This window comes from Desmodus rotundus, chromosome 5 (genome assembly GCF_022682495.2).
Source record: "Desmodus rotundus isolate HL8 chromosome 5, HLdesRot8A.1, whole genome shotgun sequence".
In the NCBI taxonomy this organism is placed as follows: Eukaryota; Metazoa; Chordata; class Mammalia; order Chiroptera; family Phyllostomidae; genus Desmodus; species Desmodus rotundus.
The window spans coordinates 10,351,127-10,368,966 of record NC_071391.1 but is presented as its reverse complement, the minus strand read 5'-3'; the positions used below and the strand labels follow the sequence as shown (position 1 = coordinate 10,368,966).

The window sequence follows — 17,840 nt, the reverse complement described above, 5'->3', positions numbered from 1 at the left end:
GTGAGACCTTCTCTGAGCTCCTTGTCTAAAATTGACTTCAAAATAATTTTCTATACAGAAATGTACTTCCTTCACAGCACTTTCTGTAATCTGCCATGTAATATTTGTTGAATAAATAAATGTAGCATTCTGATTTGTCCTTAGTCTAATCATTCCCACTTTACCTTACACCCCCTTATATGTACACCCTACACACAAGCTAGCCAGACCTGTTCCTGCCCTTCCCTGACCTTTTGCCTTTGTTCACTGTCCCCTCAGTCTGGACACCTTCTTACCACCCCTACTCCGCATTCAGGTTGCCAAAATCCTAGTCATCCTTTACGGTCCATCTTCAACTCTAATGCCTGAGATTCCACCATTAGCAATTCTTACAATCCTAAAATGTCAGTTCTGAGAGATGGTGGTTCAAAATTGCATTTGCTGCTTCAACTTCCCAGAGTGCTGTGTTGAGGGAGATTCTGAGGTCTAGGGCCATAATCAAGCAAAAAAAGGCCATCTATGATGATGGGTTGTCCAGATTTTGTTCAATGTCCTCATGTTATAGATGGGGAAACTGATGTCAGGCTGGTGGAGTGGCTTTCCGTGGGATACACTTGGTTAGAAGCAGTTTTAAGAACAGTACTTGTGCCTCTGGACCACCAGTGTGGATTTATATCCTATTTACTGCCTTTTCTGCACTTCCAGACAGATAAGCTGAGACATAGACTTGAAAGATGATTGAAATAGTGAATTTTAACATTAAAACTATGTATACAGTATATTATTTTTAATCTTTCTTTTCCAACAAACTTCTGAGCAGATTAATTTTACATGCACACTTTTGTCAAAAGTCTCTATTTTTATTTTGTTGTTGCCACCCAAATAAAAATATTTTAAACACAGGAATTACCAATAATTGGAGTCTTGCAGTTGAGCCTTCCTTTCTTCTTCATGCATTCTTTTTTAAATGCAAAAATCCTCCAAGTCCTCTGTAGTGAAAGGTTCATTGAGTCACATTTTTTGTAATAGGAGAGGTAAAGGGGAGAATGGAAGAAAGTTCAAACCTATTGGCCATAGACTGAATGTGTCCCCCCACCACTAAAAAAAAAATATATATATATATGTTGAAATCTAATCACCCAGGAGATGGAATTTGGAGGTGTGACCTTTGGGAGGTGATTAGATCAGGAGGGAGGCGCCCTCATGAATGGGATTAGTCCCCTCATAAAATAGACCCCAGAGAACTCACTTGCCCCTCCCACTAGATGAGGACACGCTGAGAAGACAGCTAGCTGTCAGTCTCACCAACCTCACCAGTCACTGAATCTGCCAAGGCCATGATTTTGAACTTCCAGCCTCCAGAATTGTGAAAAAGGAATGTTTGTTGTTTAGAAGTCACCCACTTCATGACATTTTTGTTCTAGCAGCCCAAATGGACTAAAACACTACTGATCACCTCTTATGTGCCACAGACTGTGTAAGCCCCTGGCAAACATTACTCATGGAACCTTCAGAACAGTATTATGGGTAATTACTTTTCTTATTCCATTTTGCAGGTGAGAAAACAGTCCATTAATGAGTATTCTGTCTCAGGTCTTTGTTCCTCTGAATGTATTCCTTGGACCAGTATATACCATTGCCGGAAGTCGTTTAGAAACCAGATCCTCTATACACACCCTAGACCTATTGAATCAGAATCTGTACTTTTAACAACATCCCCCACTGATTCTTCTACACACTAAAGTTTAGGAAATACCGGACTTGATAACACAAAGAAACAAGAATTGGGATTCAGACTAGACCTGTCTAACTGTGCTTAGAACAGAACAGAGACACAAACATCACAGTTTTGAATAAAACAAGTTAAATCATCACTAACACAAATGGGACACGTCAATACGACCTTTGATTCTCTATCTCCTCTGACAGGTATCCCTTCTGAAGCCATCCAGTATAAAAAAAAAGAGATAACGGGGTGACATGAAAAGCAAGCAGGCTTGGGAATCGACCAACCAACTCAGCTGCCACTTAGCAACGTCGTTAAGAAAGTCACTTGCCTCCCCAGGGCTCATTGCCTTCAGTGGGGAAGTAGGAAGGTAAGAACACTCCCTGCCAGCTCAATGATGTTGTGTTTGCCAGCATGTTGGGCTGCCTGGGATTTCCACAATCAGAATCCAAATAACTTCCTTCTCCAGCCTGCGACATCTGTCTTTAGTCAGCTCCTTCGGTAATTGCTGTTTGCTTTTCTCAAACATAAAAATAGCTTATTATTAGCACAGTAAGTAACCACCACCTTCCAAGAGCCCTGACAGCCTGATAGCAACCCCAGGACAGGACCTGCAGCCAGCTGAATCCCAAGGATACTCAAGGGCTTCTGGGTCTCATCCCGGAAACCAACTAACCACAATATTGGTGCATCCTTTTTCCTAAGGGCAAGGGTCACATTCATGCTCTTCAATCCTGGCACCTTTGGATGACAGTCCCCAAACTCTGGGTCACTATTGTCTCTGCTGCTCAAGTCTGTTCTCTGCCAAAGAAACCAAAGTAGTCCACCTAAAATGAAGCCTGGGTGTCTCTCTTATCATCAGAGGTCATTTCATCTCTATCATACAAGAAAACCTCTTGAACTTATGGACATATTCCAGACCCAGAAGAAAAACGGACAAATCTTGGATGCCCTTAAACTTGGCCTAGATTTTCTTAGGGTCCGGAAGAGAAGTTTTCCTTGAGCATTTTTATAGAAGGGGAAGTCCAATATTTTATTTTTCACTCTTGGTACATCCCATCATCATGAGAGTCCTTCCTCCTTGAACATTGGTTCCCAGAAGCTGTTTGACTCAGTACCAACTCCAGCTGGAACACCAATCACTTCCGCAGGAAGCCAACCAGCCTTGCACACCATCATCCAGCCACAGAGACTTGAAGACATAGTGTGCAGCATAAATTCTGAACTGATCGCTGCAAAGTTATAACTTGAGGAATTCTACATACGAGAATACCAGAGGTGCCCCCCAGGGACAGGGTTTAACTAATCCTGTGTTCTGGCTCTCTGGTTCCCAAGCAGCAGCTAGAAGGGGACAAGGCTATTTGATGTTGTTGTGTCAGTGGTTAGTAATCTTAGTTCTCATCAATCTTGGCACATCACTTCTGGCACCAGTCTTTACTTCAGTTTTCTGGTGTTTTTTTTAAAGCACTCAACTTTTTTGATTTAAGCAAAAATCAGTGCTTTTCACCTTTCCTCCTGAACTTTCTTTATCTAGTGGTTCAAATGTCTAAGCAAACACACTTTGAGCACCTGCTCCATTCCAGGCACCAGGAGTACAAAGATCTGTAAACACAGTCCCTACACTGGAGGAGCTGCCTGTGGAACAGAGGAGACACACAAGCACACAGAGCCATTCCAGGGCAGCCAATCAGGGAACTTCTAGAGGTGTGTCTCCAGTGCTCAGGGGACATGACGTAAAGGACAAGAAGGGTGCTGACATGGAGTGTAGTTCAAGCAGATTTGGGGACTCCATTTCTCACTATCCTCTGTCCATATAGGAGGCATTCTCAATTGAGCAAGAGATGAGTCACATGACTAAATAATAAAGAACAGACCAGTGTGAGGTAAGATGTCCATTGAATATGATATGTTTTTGTCTCATGTCTGCAGATTTCCAGTTATTCAAGCGAGAAATGAGCTCTAGGGTGTGTTGGAGGTGGGAGAGAATGCCAGACATTTAAACCCAGGTGGGACTGCAGGTGGACCTGTGTTTTCAGCCAGCGGGTTAGCCTGTCTGTGCTCATTCATCATTGCACACCAGTAGGTGGGTGTGTGCCTCCACGGCATGCTGTGCTTCCCCTGCAGTGATGCTTACTACAACACAATTTATTACTCATTGTTAAACTGCAAACGAGCAGGAATCATTTGAATGTTATTTATTGCTCTCTCCTTATCATCTACCTGGCATATGCCTGGTTCATGGCAATAAAAACCTATTTGTTGAAAAAGTACACAGAACAAAATACTGGACATGTATCAATACTTCTCAAAACTGTCAGGGCCAACAAAAACAAAGTCTGAGAAACTGTCACGGCCAAAAAAAAGCCCGAGGTGACATAATGACTAAATATAATAAGGTCTCCTGGAAGGGACCCTAGAACAGAAAAAGGACATAAGGTAAAAACTAAGGAAATCTGAATAACATATGGACTGAGTTAATAGTAATGTATCAATGTTGGTTCATTAATTATGACAAGTGTGTCATACCAACGTAAAGTGTTAATAAAGGAATGTGGATGTGGAATATATGGAACTCTCTGTACTAGATCAGCAATGCTTCTTAAATCTAAAACTCTTCTAGGACTTCCAGTCAAGATAGCAGCATAGGCAGACATAGCTCACCTCTTCACATAACCACATCAAAATTACATCTAAAATGTAGAGCAACCATCACTCAGAACCATCAGAAATCAAGTTGAGTGGAAGTCTGACAACTACAGAATTAAAGAAACTACATCCATCCAAACTGGTAGGAGGAGTGCTGACCCAGAGCGGGCTGGTCCCTACCCATGTGTGGTGGATAAAAATTTGGAAGGGATATCTCAGGAGGAAAGAGTCTCAGCCCCACACCAGGACTCCCAACCCAGGGTTCCAATGCCAGGAAGATAAGTCCCCACAACTTCTGGCTGCAAAAACCAGTGAGGATTGAGTCGGTAAAAGAAACTTCTGGAGTCCCAAGCAGTTCCTCTTAAAGAACCACGCACAGACTCACCTACTCAGATTCACTCCCTCTAAGCTCCAGCACTGAGGTACCAGCTTGAAAGGCACCAATGGTATACAAGAAGAAACTGAAGTGTCTGGCATCAAAGCAAGAGGAGGCCATTGTCCCTTTTCTAAACCCTCCCCACACAGAGCCTGCAAGCTGATGCCATATCTGAGAATCCATCAACCTGGCTAACACTGTTTGACCCACCTTGGAAATCCCCAGAGACTTCACCCCACCCAATTTACAGGCCCACCCAAACTACTTTTCCATATGAATGGCTGGTCTTGGTTCATGCTTCACAACTTCCTAAATCCTATCAAACAAGCTACAGCTGGCCTCAGTGAGCCCCAGGCCCAGCACTAGGAGCAGCCAGCCTAGATTCACAGCCTGGCTTTGCTTGGGAATCTCCAAGCCCAGAACAAGTAGCAGCCATCTCAGATTGCTTTATAGTGTAAATGGAGTGCCCCAAGAAAAACACAGGTGGGGACTGACCTTGGCCTGCACTGCCCCAGAAACCCCAGGGCCAGTGCACCCAGTGGACAGCTACAGACCACATCAAAGCACCATCACTCTGCCTCTGCCCAGCTGATCCTCCACAGAGGGTGGAGGTTTGTTGTCAGTGGTCACAGCCAATCCTTTCAGCTGGCTGGCCTGGGTAAATCCCTCCCATTGATCTGCCAACAGCAACAAAGGCTCAACTACAAGGGGAGGGTGTACTCAGCCCACATGAAAGGCACACCTTGAGTACCCAGCTTGGGTGATAGGAGAAACTGGGCCACTGAACCCTACAGGACAACTACGACATTAGACCACAATACCAAGACACAGAAACTTAGCAGCTCTACCTAATACATAGACACAAACACAGGGAGGCTGCCAAAATAAGGAGACAAAGAAACATGGTCCAAATGAAAGAACAGATCAAAGCTCCAGAAAAAGAAGTAAACAAAATGGAGGTAAGCAATCTATCAGATGCAGAGTTCAAACACTGGTTACAAGGATGCTAAAAGACCTTAGTGAGGACCTCAACAGCATAAAAAAGATCCAGTCAGAAATGAAGGGTATATTAATTGAAATAAAGAACAATTTACAGGGAAACAACAGTACAGTGGATGAAGCCAAGAGTCAAGTCAATGATTTGGAACATGAGGAATCAAAAAACAACCAATCAGAACAACAAGAAGAAAAAAGAATCCAAAAAAAATGAGGGTAGTGTAAGCAGCCTCTGGGACAACTTCAAGAGATCCAACATTTGCATCATAGGTGTGCCAGAAGGAAAAGAGAAAGAACAAGAAATTGGAAATCTATTTGAAAAAATAATGAAAGAAAACTTCCCTAATTTGGTGAGAGAAATACGCATGCAAGTCCAGGAAGCACAGAGAGTCCCAAACAAGGTGAATGCACAGAGGCCCACTCCAAGACACATCATAATTAAAATGCCAAGTTTAAAGATAAAGAGAGAATCTTAAAAACAGCAAGAGAAAAGAAGTTAGTTTCTTACAGGGGAGTTCTTGTAAGACTGTCAGCTGATTTCTCAAAAGAAACTTTGCAGGCTAGAAGGGACTGGTAAGAAATATACAAAGTCATGAAAAGCAAGGACCTACAGCCAAGACTGCTCTGCCCAGTAAAGCTATCATTTAGTAACAGGAGAAAGATTTATGCGATCTGAAAAGAAACCAGAGTATTAAAGCTATCATTTAGAATTGAAGGGCAGAGAAAGAGCTTTCCAGGCAAGAAAAAACTAAAGGAGTTCATCCTCACCAGACCATTATTATGTGAAGTGTTAAAGGGATTTATTTAAGAAAAAGAAGAATATCAAAAGTATGAACAATAAAATGGCAAAAATATATACCTATCAACAATTGAATCTAAAAAACAAGCTAAGCAAACGAGAAGAACAAAGACAGAATCATGGATACAGAGAATGTTTTCATGGTTACCAGATGGGGTTGGGGGGCGGGTGGTTATAGGGGAATGGGTGAAGAGATGAGGTGATTAAGAATTACAAATAAGTACTTACAGAATAGACATGGGGATGTAAAGTACAGTATAGAAAATGAAGTAGCCAAAGAACTTATATCATGATCCATGGACATGAACAATGGTGTGAGAATTGCCTGAGGGATTGGGGGATGCTGGGTGGAGGGAGACAAAGGGAGAAAAATCAGGACAACTCTATAGCATAATCAATAAGATATAATTTAAAAAATAAAATAAAACTCTTCTAAAATAAAAGGTATATTAACAAAACTATAGCTAATCATCTTCAAGCACCTTTGTTCCCTCCTCCTCCCAGTTAGTGGTCCACCATTGTTTTGACCCACTCCACTTGTTCTTCATAATCTCAATAAAAGACCTTCTCTCTTTTCTAAGCTTGGAGCTATGGAACATAGTCTTGCCTGGCAGTAAAAAGCATGAGTTCTAGTCCCACCTGCCGTCTTTTCACCATGAGATCTTGTATAAATTGTTCTCCCTCTGTGGGTCTTAATTTACCCATCTATTCAATGGTAGGGTAAAACTGGAAAACAGATCATGTCTGGTCTACCTCTGTATCTGCAGCTTCTAAGAGTCTCAGGCATATTGTAGGTACTGAATAAAAGTTTTTTGCTCTGGACAGTGTGGCTCAGTTGGATGGAGCATTATCCTGTTGACCTAAAGGTTGTGAGTTTGATTCCCAGTCAGGTTGCAGGTTCCATCCCTGGTCGTGGTGCATACAAGAAGGCAACTAATTGATGTTTCTCTTTAACATCAATGCTTCTCTCTCTCTCTCTCTGTCTCTCACACACACAATGAAAAAATGCCCTTGGATGAGCATTAAAATATTTTAATAGTTAAATAAAATAAAAAATAAAGTTTGTTGGATGAACAAATCAATGAACATTGCTTGATACTCTAATGCTCGAACTACAAATTGAAATTTCTAGAATCAGCCCAACATCTCCAAATCTCCTTTCTTGTACACACTTAATTTTAATCTCCCTGTGTCACCTCTTTGTGACTCAAAGGTCACTTACAGTGACTTTATAAGTACTTTGGGCAATAACTGAGAAGAGCTGCACCCAATGAATCAGGGCCTACAATCTTCGAACCCCCTGGAGTTCAGACAGAGTACTACCTGCTGAGATGTGGGACATCATATCTAGATCCTGCTATGCTGGGTGTCATTCTAGCTTCAGATGAGTGTCTTCCCAAGAGATCCATCTGCCTCTTCTTAGCATCTTTCTCCAACTGAACTCCTAGCCCATTTGAAAGACCCTGGCAGGTATCTTACAGGAAGACAACTCAAGCCCAGGGAGAAAAGAAACTAGAAGTCATACACACAAAAAAACTCTGGCTCCCCTAAGGAGTTTAGAGACCAGATTTTAGTCCCAGACCCCAATCTGCTTGTCATCCACACCCTGAGAACTGGGCAAGTTTTTCCCTCGTGCCTCTGCCTGGGTCATCTCCCAAAGCTGGGAGTGGGTTTGGGGTGAAAACAAGATGAGCTCTCTTTCCAGTTCCTCAGAGGGGCTGCATGTTCTCTTATTTGTGGGCATTTCCTCTGCAAAGAACAGTTTCTCCATGGACTACTCCCCTTCACTCTTGCCAGCAGCTTCCTGGCATCCACCCAGACTGATTCATTCCATTGTCTCGATCAGGACCTCCAAACACTTCCTACATTCCCTTCCTTCAAACCAAACTCAATCATAATCACTCATTCAACTGTCAGTTTCCACCACAAATTGGCAGTCCCTGGGTCATGTTCACCATTTGATCCTGTGACCAGCACACTGCTCGGCACGTAGGTAATAAATAAGGGCTTGTTGAATAAACAAGTGAGTGAGTGAATGAGTGAATAAAATGAAGAAGTGTGTGAACACATGAATTATTAAGTGCTCTATAATCTTACAATGGGGGGCGGGAAGGGTGGTAACTTACTTTAAATTTCCCTGGAGAGTTGGTAAGATTTTTTTTCAGCATCTGTAAAAAAAAGTAGCATGTATAGTTTGTCATTACAGTTGTCAATTCCTGCAGGGTTTTCCCTGGTGTGTTTCAGAAGACTGAAACAAACACTGATAGCTACCGTGTCCTCCAGCTCCTCCCAGCCTCTGCTTCTCACCTGCCTTCTCACTCTCTGTCTCTATTTCTCTTCTCTCTCTCTGTCTCTGTCTCTCCTTTTTTGTGTCTCTGTCTCTGTTTCTCTTCCATTTCCTTCCCCTCCCACCTCTCTCTCTTTCTCCTCTCTCTTTCTCCAGCCCTCTCATGAATTGTCCACATCCGTCTCCTGTCCCAATTCTGCCCTGTCCCTGCCTGTTCATGGAGTACTCTCCATGTGTGGTCCACGCGTGGCAGGCACCTTACAGATGACACCTCACCTTCCTTCCCAGCCACCTAGAACAGCATCTTCTGTACTTTGGAAGTAACAGGGGTTGAGAGCGTGGGCTCTGGAGTTATACTTGGCTGCTTCCAGGTCTGTCTCTTCCATGAACTGGCTGTGTAACCTTGGTTGAGGGACCTAACTAGCTCCCTGAACTCCAATGTCCTTTTCAGCAAAATGAGGTGAAGGTGCCCTTCTCAAAGGATTGCAAGGGTTAAATGAGATGGTGCTTGGAAAATGCTAGCACAGTGGTAAAACGCAGTAAATGTGAACTCTCGTGTTCCCATCTGTTTCACCATAATGGTTGTGTCATCTGCAAATGTTTTTAGTACCAGAGGCCTTTGTAGAGAGGTGTGGAAACATCTCTCAACTGAATATTTCCCCCTGAGGATCATTCCAGCCCTGTCCTCCCCCAGATCCATGACCATCCAGAGCCCGGCTTCCCCTGCCTCTGACTCTAGTCTTTTGTACCCACTTTAATTTAGAATCTATGTAGATGGAGACCTCTCCAAACCTGGCCTCCCTGCAAAGTCATCTGAGCAGATTTTACTAATTATAAACATCTAGGGTGAGTCCAGGAGACTCAGATTCATTGGTCTGGGTGACACTGAAGATGATTATTTTCAAACCATCCAGAGTGACTCTGATTGGAGAACAAGCATTGGAACTTCTGGTCTAAACTGAATGGACGCTCAAGTGATACTGAATGAATGAATGAATGAATGAATGAAAGGTTAATAAGGGATGATAAATGAATAAAGAGATGAATGAGTAAATAATAGGTCTGCCTCTATGGGAAAAAATGTTAATATTTTCCCCTGGACTTATGCTCCAGACTCCAAAATGTGTGCCCATTTGTTTTAGGCTTTTCTGAGGACAAAAATGTAGCATGTCTGCTCCCCATCCCTCTGCTTTGTCTTCTTTCTTCTCTCACTCCACAGCCTTTGCTTCCCTGGGGTCTATTTCCTCCATCTTCTCCCTGCCTCCCCACATCTTTTCCGGTTTCCCACTTTAGTCCTTTCAGCTTCCACGTCCCCTCTTGCTCCCTCTCAGCCAGGCTCACTCCATCTCCCACTATAATGTTTGTAAACTGGGGGTCCTTTCAGCAGCCCAAGACACTTGTGTGAGAAGAGTCTTTGAACACAATAGTTACACAAAACAGATTTATTTGATGAACCGCAGTGACCAACAGGGTCAGAAAATAGCACAGACATTCTGAAGAAGGGGTGGGGTAGGGGTTGAGGGAAGGGCACAGCAGGCAGACTCCTCCACCCTCTGCCCAGGACTGCTGCTGAGTTCCAGGCAGGAGGTCCCTGCAGATCCCCAGGGGAGCCTAAGAGGGGTACCTTCTTCCCTTGTAGAAGCTTCTTTCACCCTTGACTGGATGCTTTGAGGACAGCCCTGGGCCAAGAAAGTGAGTCTGTGGAAGATTCTGGGTTGTGATGGGGAGACTACTAAGTCGAGTCTCTACATTCTCTGTCTCCTCCTTCCTCTGCTCCCAGAGTTGGCTCCATCCCAACAATAGCCAAGATGTCCATTTACACCAAGCTGGGCTCTTCCTGCCTCTGTGGTTTATGTCTTGTCCTCCACGTCCAGAATCTTCTAAGCAAAACCCAGAATATACACATGCTGCTCCCAGCTCACAAAGGCCCCACCATCAATTTCATCCCCAAGGTCTCTCTGGGTGTGTGGACATCTGCTGTCAGCCCTGTGTGGCTGTTCCAGTCATTGTTCCCAGCCCCCAATCAGAGTGGGAGAAGCCAAGGGGTCCCATCATCAAGATGAGGTGAGAAAAAACCCACAGAGCTCTTCTTCCCATGGCAAGTTGGTACCCCCCCCCCCCTTAGGAAAAGGTCACAGACCCTGGAAACAGGGAGGGTGCTGAAGGAAACCATGAACTCAAAGCAAAGTGAGAAGGCCTGGGAAAGGGGCCAAGGGCAGCTCTTCAGCAGCCTCCTGTTTGCCTCATGGAACTAGCGAAAGCATGAGGACCCAGCACATAAGACTATACGGTTTATCCCAAGCCTCAGTTGCCAGCTGTTTTGGGGAAACATGTCCCTACAGGGAGCCAGGAGCAAACATGAACACAGACTTCTCTCTTAAAGCACGGACCAGCCGTCACAGCCCCCAAATCCAGTGGGGGTGGGCTCATGTTTATTTAATATTGCCTCAATATGTCCCTTCTTCCCTCAAAGAAAAATGGAGATATATGTGTTGCAGGGAAGGGAGGTTCATCCAAGTGACAAGTGACATAAACATAGGCACGCTGCTATCATGCTATGTTCATCCAGGCTTATATATATATACACACACAAGACAAGAGTCTCCACCGCAGCCAAAGTAACTCATGGCACTGAGTAGTACCAGTGCCCAAGAAAAATGCCCTGGGGGAGACAGGTGGGGTGGGGTCAGCTCAGCTCTGGAGGAGGTTGCAGGATTTGGGGAGTGAGGCCAAGCAGCGCATAGACCAAATGCTGACTCCCCTTTTCCTCCACCTTCCCTTCCCAACCCCCTACTCACAGGAGGAATCCAAGGAGCCCGTTGCTTGACAACCCCAGTGACTTCCAGTTCCCGCAGAGAAAAGGGGTGGATGACAGGGTCCCAGGAAAACTAGAGAAAACACATCTAGTTGGTACCATGGGTGGGCTGCAGGAAAGGAGCTCCCTACCCCCGCCCCAGGTGCCTGAAATCACAGCACTCTGATCCGATCTGGAGGAAAGTTCTGGAGCTCCGTCTGCAGACTGGAGTACTAACTCTTCACTGACACCCAGCCCACCCCCGCCCCAGCTTGCTTCCTTGGCTTCCTCAGAGAACAGGATAAAGAGCTTGAACAGGGGCAGTGTTTACAAGCTTCAGGATTCTTAACCCTTAGGAGCCCCTCACAACGAGGAGGTAAAAAAATGAAGAAGGGATGGGGGGGTGATGAGCAATGGGAGAGGGAGGGGGTGGGAGCCAGAGGCAAGGATTCAGAGAAAAAAAATGCAGAGATAGAGGGAAAAACAGCAGGAGGACAAGGGTAGAGAAAACTCAACAGAAAGGAGGGAGGAAAAAGAGCTGGAGATCCAAGAAAGAAGGATGGAAGTGGGGAAACCAAATTTTATTGAGACATATGAACACATCGTTTTAGTGCCAGTATAACTTCCCCCATTTTCCTCCTAACTTTACACAAATGGAGAACGTGAGGCTCAGAGAAGTTAAGAGACTAGTACAAAGTCAGTCTCACAGATGCTGAGTGGCTGAGCATGGGTCTGCAGGGCTCTGTGTCCTTCTACCACACCCCAAACATCTGCCCAAAACTGAAGGAGAAAGGAGTACAGGAGGGAGGCAGGAGGCAGGGAGCCGGGAAAGGAATCAAGTGCAAGAGAGAAAGTGCCCTCATGCTACCTGACTTTCAGAGAGCAAGGGCAAGGGCTGCGGTGGGACAGACGGCACCAGGCTTCTCTGGGATCCCAGCCCTAGTCAACCACAAGGGTCTCTTGGCTGTAAGGGATGGATTTTTCCTGTGTCTGCTCTCCTCCCTTCCCCATGTTGGAGCCTGGCCCCTGGCTGTGCCCCGAGGAGTAGCTGGCCGACTTCTCCCCGCTGCTGCTGTGGGAGGTGCTCCCACACCGGCTGTGGCCCCAGCAGAGCATGGAGGTGCAGGCCTGGCGGAAGCGGGGGTCGAAGAAGGCGTATAGGAAGGGGTTGAGGCAGCTGTTGACATAGCTGATGCAGGTGCAGTAGGGGAAGACGTTCATGAGGAAGAGGTCGAAGCCGCAGGGCCAGTGCAGGAGGCTGCCCAGCATGTAGAGCGTCTTCACCAGGTGATAGGGCATCCAGCACAGGGCGAAGGTCACCACCAGCACCACGATGATGCTGAGCAGCCGGCGTCGCTTCCGCAGGCCTTCAATGCGCTCCTTGCGGAAGTGGCCTGCGATGGTTTGCGCGATGAAGAAGTAGCAGGTCAGCATGATGGTGAAGGGCACCACAAAGCCCAGGGCCGTGGACGAGACCCCAAGGCCCACCTCCCAGGCCCACTCTGAGTTGGTGGTGGCCACCATGGAGTAGTCCATGTAACACTGCATCTTGGTGATGTTGTCCAGGTTGGGAAGCACCGTGGGGGCTGTGGCACGGAACACCATGACCGGCATGGCCAGGAGGGCAGCCAGCACCCACAGGACTGCCGTGGCCACAGCCCCGCTGACCCGTAGCCTCAGGCGAGCATTGGCCACGGGCCTCACGATCGCCAGGTAGCGGTCAAAGCTGAGGCCAGTGAGGCAGAAGACACTGGCGTACATGTTGACAAAGATGAGATAGCTGCTGAGCTTACAGGCGAAGGTACCGAAGGGCCAGTCATAGTCCCGATAGGTGTAGGTGGCCCACAGTGGCAGGGTCACCACAAAAGTCAGATCAGCTACCGCCAGGCTGGAGATGAAGATGTCAGCAGAGCGCCTCTTCTCCCGGCTGCTTCGAAATACGGTCCAGAGCACCAGGCCGTTGCCCGTGGTGCCCAGGAGAAAGACCAGCATGTAGATGGCAGGGATGAGGGCCCCTGAGGACTTCCAGTCTGTGTACTCACACTCAGACTGGTTGTCTGCCCCATAGTCATCAAATTCAACACCTTCCTCCATGCTGGGGGACAAAGAGAAGACAAGCAGGAGGTCCCCGGGGGAACAAGCTCCGTGGCTGTGTCACCAACTCAGCAAGCAAGCACCCAGGGCTCCTGGCTTGACTGAGAAGTGGAGAGCAGGCAAGAACTGCTGAAGGTGTCCAGAGCCCTTCCCAGCAGCGGGAGGAGCTGCCTTCAGATTCTTGGGACCCTGGAGGATGCCTTCTCCTGCAGACTTCCCTCCACCCTCTCCTGCCTCACCCCAGCCTCAGCTGAGACACTTCCTGCGCCCTCCTGAGTCTCTGTCTCCTCCTTGGCTCGTCACTCCCTCCTCCCACCTCCAAACCAACCCCTCACTTGTGAGTCTTAAGATCTTTAAGTTACAGCCCACTTTTTTTTTTTTTTTCCTGCTTGTCACCGGGCAAGTGGACCAAATTGACCCCTGCCGTGCTGGGCAGAATGTTATCTGTGGCTTGCAGCCAGCTCTCCCCCTGGTCCCGCCTCTATCCCTCTGGTTTCCTCTGGCCTTTGGAGCACTCCCTTCTCAGTCTTCACCTCCCTCCTGTTTTCACCCCCTCCCATCTTCTCAAAATGGGGCAAATTATGCACATTGCAATTTAGCCTGAGCCAGAGCCAGGGCGGGTTGGGGACTAGGAGGGTGAGATTTCCAAGGATGGTCTGAGCATCTGGCAAGCCCTCCTGGCAGGCAGTCTTGCCCTTTGAGTCTGTCTCACCCTCCCTCCACTCCTGTCCTCCTAGCCCCCACCCAGACCAGACTTCATTCTCCTTTGCCCTTCAGCTCTGACCCTATTTCTGGGAACTTTTATATTTTACAGACACAGTGACAGGGAGATTTCTCTAGCGCTCGTAAGCTGATGGCAGATAGCAGTTTGCATATGGTATAAAAAGTTTCAGAGAGTCAGGACAGAGTGACGGGATAAAAACAAACCCGGAGAAAAGAATCTCTAATCAAGTCATTAAATCTGTGGGGAAACTGAGACCTAACAAGGTAAATGTCTTTCCAGACATCACAGGATGAATTTTGGTCTGGTGTTATTGTTTGCTTTTCCTCTTCTCCAAGCACTTAACAGTGCCCAGCATGTAGTTGGTGATCACTACGTGGCTGTTGAGTGAATAAGGAGATGGATGAATTAGGCAGAGAATGAAAAGAGGAGGAAGTACTGTACAATGAGAATAAAGATTTTACAATGAGAATTTCAGCCTCAAGTGTGTACGCCCTGCGTGGACCAGGAGGCTTCTATGAGGCCATGTGGGGACAGGAAGTTACAACCAGAGGAGGAAGCAGAGAAACGGGCCGCTGCTGAGTAGATGCCATGGAGTAGTCCTCTAGGAACTCATTTTACCCTGTCTGCCCACTTCTCTGGGACCACTTGGCAGGCAGGAGGGAGGTGTGCAAAAGGTGAGGTAAAAAATACCCACCCCAAGAGTGGAGGAGGTCATCTAAAGGTGGGCAGGGATGAGATGACACAAAATCAGGAGATGAATCTTGTCCGCAACCCAAGTAAAGGTCTCAGAAAACTAGAATCTGTTGTCTCAAGGGAGGCTTGGTCAGCAACTCTTCTGCAGATGCCTTAAAGCAGGGACCCCCAAACTTAGATACCCACAAGGCCAAGGCTAAGAATGTATACAGGTAAAGCAGCCAGTTTGAGACAATAGGGAGCGGTGGAGCCAGCAGCAAACCAGAGCAAGCACGCTCCACTCAGAAGGAGGCCACCCCAGCTCAGTCTCTGGTTGCCAGCATTTTCACACCTTCCCAGTTTTTCAACATAACTTCAAATTCTGGATTTTATGAGAAATTTCCTGATTTTTAAATTTGAGAAATTAAATTCCTTTTTAAAAAGATAGGCCAGGACAAGGAAAACATGTCCTCAGGCTCCCAGTTGGTGCTGTTTGAACAGGAGTTTGACAAAAATAGAAGGTGGGAGAAAAACAGGGAGCATAGACCAGGAGGAAGAAACATAAAGTGCAAAGGTAGTAAAATGAACATAAACATGGCCAAAGCCTTCAGGTGCAATGGGAGATGCAGAAAGAGGCTGGAGAGAAAGATAAGGAGGATCCTGAGGGTCTTGGGTGACATTTAGCTAAAGGCAATCTGAGAAAGAGAACACCTTGACGTTTGTCCTGAGGATTACCTATTGAGCCCCTACTATGTGCTAGGCATTCTTCTAAACATTTTCTATTTTATATGTATTTATCTCCTTTAATTGTCAAGGCAACTTTAAGAAGTAGGTACTCTCATTTTCCAAATGAGGAAACTCAGGCACAGGAAGGAAGAATGACTTGGTCAAGGTCACCTGGCTAGTAATTGCCAGAAACAGAACTTGAACCAAGGCTGTCTTGAGTTCGCAGACTAAACCACTATGTTCCCAAAGGAAAAACTCCAACCCTTTTTAAACTGAGGCATTTGTCATCTGTTGAGCATTATAGAAATGTACAACAGCGCTAGGATGCATGGAATTTACTTTCAAATAAGCTCTCTTGGGGAAAATTAAAAATAGATTGACTAAAATATTTTAGAGAGACTCCCCACTCTTGATTGAACAGGGCATAAGAACCCTGCCAGGGAACAGTCTGTACTAAACCCTCAGGGTTAGTTAGCAACATAGCTTTATCCAGAAACAGCCCCGGTGCCTAGCCATTCCCAAAGAGGATTCCTGGCTGCCCGCTGCCAGCTGGACAGTTAACAGGACCCTAGAATCTTGGCTGAAATCTTTTCTTGTCTGAAAAATGATGGTTGGGACACCCAACAGGACCCAAGCTGGGGCTTCCTGGCTCTCACAGTACCCAGGGTCCAAACGGCCTGGGACCAGCTTGCTCCTGCATGTTTGTCTAATAGCGGCCTGTGTGCACGGCAGAATGACTGATGGTCATAATCTGACAGCAAACTTGGGTGGCAATGGTTAACCTTCAACCATGTCAGACTTCTTCAAAGTTGGCCTATCAAAAGGGACATTAGCATTGTGCAGGAATGTGTTTGGCTCAAGTCAGCTCACAGATGATGCTCCTGTTATAAATAAAGTGACTGCTCAGGACACTCCAGAATAAAGACCAAGTTCAAGACCTCCAGTGAATTCAAACTTCTCTGCTCTCCCAGAGGGATGCAGGTAGCCCTGTCCTTGGCAGCTGGGAACATAGAGGGAGGAGTCAAGTGAGCTGGGAGTGCCCTGAAATCAGGTCCCTCTCCCTCCTTGTTCCCACTTGGATCCTGAGCCAGATAGAGATCCCGTGGGAGAAGAAATACATCCATCACTTTAATCCTCTGGCCTCCGGCTTTCTGCCTCACAGGGGGTAAGAAGCAGTTAATCTCACCAGAGGAATGAGACTGGTTGAAACGGGGGCCCAAGGCTGGGAGGATGCCACTGACTGGGGCCAGAGGAGGTGGAGTGCTGCCGATGCGACCTGGCCTCCAGCCAAGAGCCAGCTGGAACCAGATGGGCTGAGTGCAACCAGCAATGGCAAAAACGAGCAGAATCAGCCCTCCTCATGGCTTACCCGGCCTGACACCCAACACAGAAGATGAAGGTTTAAGGACCAGTAGCTGGAGGCAGACCTTATGTGCCCCCAAGGCTCAGAAGGCAGCCCTCAGCAGAGAGAGAGTACCTGGGCAGAACCTGCTTTTCATTCCTGCCCTGCCTCCATTTGGTGCCTGGTAAATTATAGCCATGAAAACACTATCAGGAAAAGGATTGAAAGGGCTGATCCGCACCCCAGGGCTTCTCTCCTTCATTAACAAGGGCAACTTTTTGCTAAACTGATCCAGAATAATCTACGCTGAGCCATCTGGCAAACCAGCAGCTAAGGCAGGACTGTTGGCCAGTGTCCCCAGGCTGCCCTGCCCTGGAGAGGCCGAGTGGGTTTCCTGGGGGACTTCAGTCTCTCCTGGGTGACTTCTTAGGGTATTGTGATGAGCCAGAGGTGAACAGATCCAGGGGAACAGGGCCTCAGACTGGCCCCTTTGTGGAGAGCCAAGCCTGCTGGGGCACCTCTGGAATCAATAGCTCTCACCACCCCACCCCCAGGTTGGTTCCTGGCATAGAGAGCAGAAGCTAGCCTGGCCCCCTGTGCCCATGGCTGTGTGGCTGTGACACATGTGTGCAGGGCTGGTGTGAGCGTACAGGACATGTGTGTGCATGGGGCTTTGGGT

General features: G+C 46.8%; 1 protein-coding gene across 3 annotated transcripts in view; it reads right to left on the bottom strand.

Moving 5' to 3' along the window:
• APLNR (apelin receptor) overlaps positions 1-13,974 on the bottom strand; it is a 46,784-nt gene extending 32,810 nt beyond the window's left edge. For all 3 annotated transcript variants that reach the window (XM_024577787.3, XM_053923871.1, XM_053923872.1), the window contains exons 1-2: positions 11,608-13,974; positions 8,649-8,690 (exon numbers count right to left, since the gene is read on the bottom strand). In XM_024577787.3, coding sequence (XP_024433555.1) covers positions 12,543-13,697 — 1,155 coding nt within the window. In that variant the 5' untranslated portion in view covers positions 13,698-13,974 and the 3' untranslated portion in view covers positions 8,649-8,690; positions 11,608-12,542. The remainder of the gene's footprint in view (positions 1-8,648; positions 8,691-11,607) is intronic.
• Positions 13,975-17,840: the final 3,866 nt, after the last annotated feature.